This window comes from Gavialis gangeticus, unplaced genomic scaffold (genome assembly GCF_001723915.1).
Source record: "Gavialis gangeticus isolate Ggan-Ray unplaced genomic scaffold, GavGan_comp1, whole genome shotgun sequence".
NCBI classification, from domain to species: domain Eukaryota; kingdom Metazoa; phylum Chordata; order Crocodylia; family Gavialidae; genus Gavialis; species Gavialis gangeticus.
In genome coordinates this window covers 8,212,469-8,217,115 of record NW_017728993.1, presented here as the reverse complement: position 1 = coordinate 8,217,115, position 4,647 = coordinate 8,212,469, and the positions used below count along the sequence as shown (strand labels likewise).

The 4,647-nt window shown below is 48.3% G+C and overlaps 1 protein-coding gene across 1 annotated transcript in view; it reads left to right on the top strand.

Annotated features, from left to right (window-relative positions):
* Positions 1-1,155, top strand: part of PGM1 (phosphoglucomutase 1) — a 61,895-nt gene extending 60,740 nt beyond the window's left edge. The window contains exon 11 of the mRNA XM_019528455.1: positions 536-1,155. Within this exon, the coding sequence (XP_019384000.1) occupies positions 536-625 (90 nt within the window). The 3' untranslated portion in view covers positions 626-1,155. The remainder of the gene's footprint in view (positions 1-535) is intronic.
* The last annotated feature ends 3,492 nt before the right edge of the window (positions 1,156-4,647 follow it).

Sequence of the window (4,647 nt, the reverse complement as noted above, 5' to 3'; positions counted from 1 at the left end):
CACCCACCCAGAGCAGTGCAGTGGGGCAGGAGCAGGAGCCGCAGCTGGAGTTGAGGGGAGGAGAACAGCCCCACCAGCCTGGACCCTGGCCAGTGCACAGCTTCCCATGGGGCTGTTCCTGGTGTGGCTGCAGCCAGCTGGCTTCTCCCATGTTCCCCTTGCCTCCAGTGGCCACGCTTCCCCCACTCCTGCCCACTGCTGTGGTGCTTCAGGCAGGTGCGGGGAGAGCTTGAACCCAGCTGCTCCTGCTGGAGGTGAAGGAAGCCAAGGAACATCTGGCCACACTGGGAACAGCCCTTCCAGAAGCTGTGCGCTGCCTGGGGCCGGGGCTGGGGGAGTGCAGGTGCGGGCTGCCAAGGTGGGAGCGGGTAGGGCTCAACCCCACGTGGAGCATTGCAGGGGCAGCTACGGGCTGGATCCAGCTAGTTGGCAGGTCAGATCTGGCCTGCGGGCTGTATTTTGTCTACCGCTGCATTTAGAAGATGACAAATGTTGAATGTTCTGTGGTTTTGACCCATCCTTTCCCTTTCTGCAGGTTATGTTGGCTCCTCTCATTTCTATTGCACTGAAGCTTTCACAGCTGCATGAGAGAACTGGCCGCACCGGCCCCACTGTCATCACATAAAGACACAGACCTGCTGATTCTGTTCCTACAGAATCATCTAGCCTTCCTTCGCATTATCAAATTTGCCCTTAAAAGCAGTGTTAACTCTATTTTAAATCCAGCATTAACCTGATGAATGATAGATGTCAATAAACACAAAACCCTACCAATGTTTACACTGTCCGCAAGCTGATGCATTGCCGCCTTCTGTCTGGTAGCGCTATTACAATTTGTATGTAGTCCTCATGAAACATAGCCTTTTGGTTTAGCGTGTGTGTTTCTTATTCCTGCTAAAGTAAAAGGCTGCAGAATTAACAATGAGGCCAAACTCCTGTCTTGGGAACTCAACTAAAGACATTGCAAATACTTTTTATTGGTAATATATATATTTTATTTCCCAGATGTGCAATTACTGTATATTGCAGTGGGGATTTCCCCTCTCCAAATGAATTTATGCAAATTTACCTCTTTGCTGTGTTCTGTCATACAAAAGAAAAAACACCCTCTATACAGAAATTGCCAATAATAAACATTACAGGATATATAATTGATATGGGCTACTGTAACTATTGCGTGGTTTAGTTCTTTTGATTTTAATTGTAACAGGCTTTCTGTGGGAAATATGCATTTGAGTTGTTATACTTAAGGTGAACAGTGGCAAACCAGGTCCTTGAAATAACAAGTCTGTTTTCCTCATAGTTTCAAACTTTAGAAAAGATGAATGGAAAAGCCTTGGGCCTTTGGTTGTTATATGGTTACATAATCTGCGTGTATACAGTGGTGTCCTATTTTTTCCCCTCTGGTGACTGAACTACATGGAGTTTCAAGAGTCTTCTGCAGCCTTGGCTCACAGAGCTGAGGCCTTTTCTGTACATAAACCCATTCTGCTGGCAGAATCAATAGCTGCCATCCACATGCTTTTGGTTGCTCTGTGTGGTTCTTCTGCAGCAGCTATAGCAGCAGAGCACATCCTGGGAAGGCACAGGCTGTGGAAGGGACCACCATAACTGACAGAGGCTCGTGGGAGTGCATGTACCTTTGGCTACATGCAGGAGCCTTGCACTGCTTGGCAGAGGTGGTATAACACCACTAGCAGAAAAGGGGATTTGCTGCAATAGCAGCAGTACTACAGTGATAAAGTTTTACTCTTTTAAAAACTTTCATCCAGCTCTGCACAATAGGCAAAATGTGAGTGGAACAAGAGGTGAGCCATGCTGGTGGTAGAGGCCTCGGGGTTATGCAGCCACAGCTGGGAAGGCACAGGCTGCTGAAGGGATTACCACAACTGGCAGAAGGCTGTGGAAGTGTTTGTATGCACTATGGGCTAGATTCCTGGCCTCTTAAGTGGGCATTATTCTACACTGTTCAGGTCTCTAAAAACCCATTCCTGCATATTCTGTTGTAACACACCACCATCTGACCCTTAAAAGTGAGGTGCAAAAAGCAGTGAGGAAGAAGAGGATCCCTTACCTTTTACACTTGATAGATGAAACAGGACCTGGACCTGTGTTCTAACTCCTCTGCTTTGAAGGGTCATTGCATTTGGTTCAATTTCCTGGTGCATGTGAAACTTCTCCAGGAGGTCTTGCTTTACCATGGTGGGCTCCTGATTGCTAAATAAAATGCGTGTTTTGGGGCCCCCCTGTGCATAGTGATGCTTATGCCAGTGGAAGTCAGAGGAACCTCCAGTTTAAGGGGTGACAGGAGAGGCAAAGCCCAGCCAAACTCAAATGAGGCAAGGGCTCTACTAGGCTACAAAATGTTACCAGCAGAGCTATGATGACTAAGAGCATTAATTAAAACTGAAGTCTCTAGCTGAGCTGGCCGTGCGTGTAAAACCTCCAGGACAGATGCATCTGTGAAGACAGAACAATGGTTTTTCAGCAGTAGTTTGTACCTTTGGGGGAAATGAGATAGCTGTGCTGGAAAAGGACTCTTTGTTGCATTCCCATTATGTAGACAAGCCCTACCCAGCACTTTCTCCCAATAGCAGCATTACATCTACTTCATGTTGAAGGTGAATATAGTTGATTCAGCATCTCTGACCAACATGCATTACCTAATACAGGATTCCTGCGTGAGATGGACCAGTCTCAGGAGCATACATGTTGTTCCTTTTTATTTATTCCTAGAATAAAGTATTATCTATGTTCATGGACACAGGCGAGACTTCTGCTGCAGGGGAGGGGGAAGGCTTTTCAGGAAACAGGTGCTTATTATTGCCCCTAGGATTTATTTTACCAGAGACCCCCAAGGACTGACATGGCCCCTCGTCCAATTTGGTATCAAGTGAATTTTAATAGTAATCACTAGGCTTTATTACAAGTTTCCTCCTTATAATACGACCTGGCAAGCAGTTCCTTTGGACATGACAGCAGCAACGTTTGGCCTCAGATCCTCTGCTGGGCGTGTGGGTTGTTTAGTTTCTGGATTCCTTGTTGTTCAAACAAGAATTCCAAGATTGCTCCCGTCTCCGCAGTGTGGCAACACAACACATGCGTTCCTTTGTCCATCACTTTTGTAACTTTTCACAGCCAAATTGTCCAATCCCCTGGCTCTGAACCAGCCACATTCCATGTAAGGAAACTGCTTTGCCTCACTCACTTAGTGCCCAATAGAGCACTCGCATCTCCCAGAGCCACAGAAGGCTCTCTGTTCAATTTTGTTATTTAGTTCTGGGAAGGCCTGGGCTATGGCTAAAAGTCTTAGCATAACTCAGTTTGCCTGCTACACTTATAGGTAGGCTTTAGAACCCACTTTAACTTTCTCAAAATCACTGAACATCCAGCCATTCCCATTTGAAGACATTGACTGCAGTGCACTACAACCAGGAGCAGAAATTTGCTCATCTGGATCTGTTTGCAGGTGTGAGACATTAGCTTACTAGATGTTTTAGTTCTGGTTTCTTGCCTTGCTTAATTTACTGTATGTTGGGACATTACTAACTTCAGGTAGAACATGCACAATGTGGAGAAGTTCTGCACAGGTACGCTGCAGATGCTAGTGTCAAAACATTGCAGAGATTTTAATACAAGTGTGATCCCTGGGGCCTTACGTGTTGCACGGCCGGTCGGGTATGTAGCCCCTCCCCTCAACTCACCTGCCACGACTTTGATATTAAACTATCAAGAGAGGGGGTTCAGTGGAGATCTTCCTGGGAGGGCCTCCTGACAAACGGCAGTACTCATGATTGCTTGGCACAATGTTCCACAGGGCTCTGCCTCCCCTACACCCTGTCTACTCACCAACCGCATGGGTGTCCGTATAATGGTGATTTTAGCCCTACGGGGTTGCCCATAGCTTGCTTCAAGTGGGGTCCCATGTCTGAGTGGACTCAGTTGACTCTCATCCCTCCAGCCCTGAAGTGCGGCCTGCCTTTCTCTAATATCTTTGATTTTTCCCTTTTTGGGGTTTTTTTTCTTCAAAAGAAATATTCTGCTGAGGAGGAGAGGGCTGCGGAACTGCCTCCTTTACCCCAGCCGCCTCCAGGGGGCTCAAATGCCTCCTCTGCCATGCTCCCTACTGGGAGCTTAAATGCTTCTTTTAGTTTGCCTTCAGTGAGGAGCTGGAGGGCTTCCCCTGCTCTGCCTCCTACAGGGGGCTCAAAGTTTCCACCTGTGCTGCCTGCGGGTGCCGTGCTGGCTGTGCCACTCCTTGCCCACTCCAGAGCCTCAGCATGTCTAGTGTGCTGCCCACCAGCGTGCTCTCTCTCCGGCTCCCCCTCCGCCCTGGTTCCGGCGGGGCTTTTAATCATTCCCACGGTGGCCAGTATGGCTGCTGCAATTGGTCCAGTTATTTCCCACACAGGAAACAGCTGATTAAACAGCCAGCGTAATGCCGGCTCGCAGGGCTGCGACTGTGGTCCCAGCTTCTGCTCTGGCTTCCCGGCAGGAGGTAAGTTATCCCCACTGGGGGTCTGTTTCTGGGTTTTGGGGCCCGCGGGGAATACCTCCCCTCTTTGGGAGCCTGTGGTGGCATCTTGCCACCACAACAAGCACAAAATATAGCCGAGCAAGGAGAACCGTAGAACCCAAGGACAACCT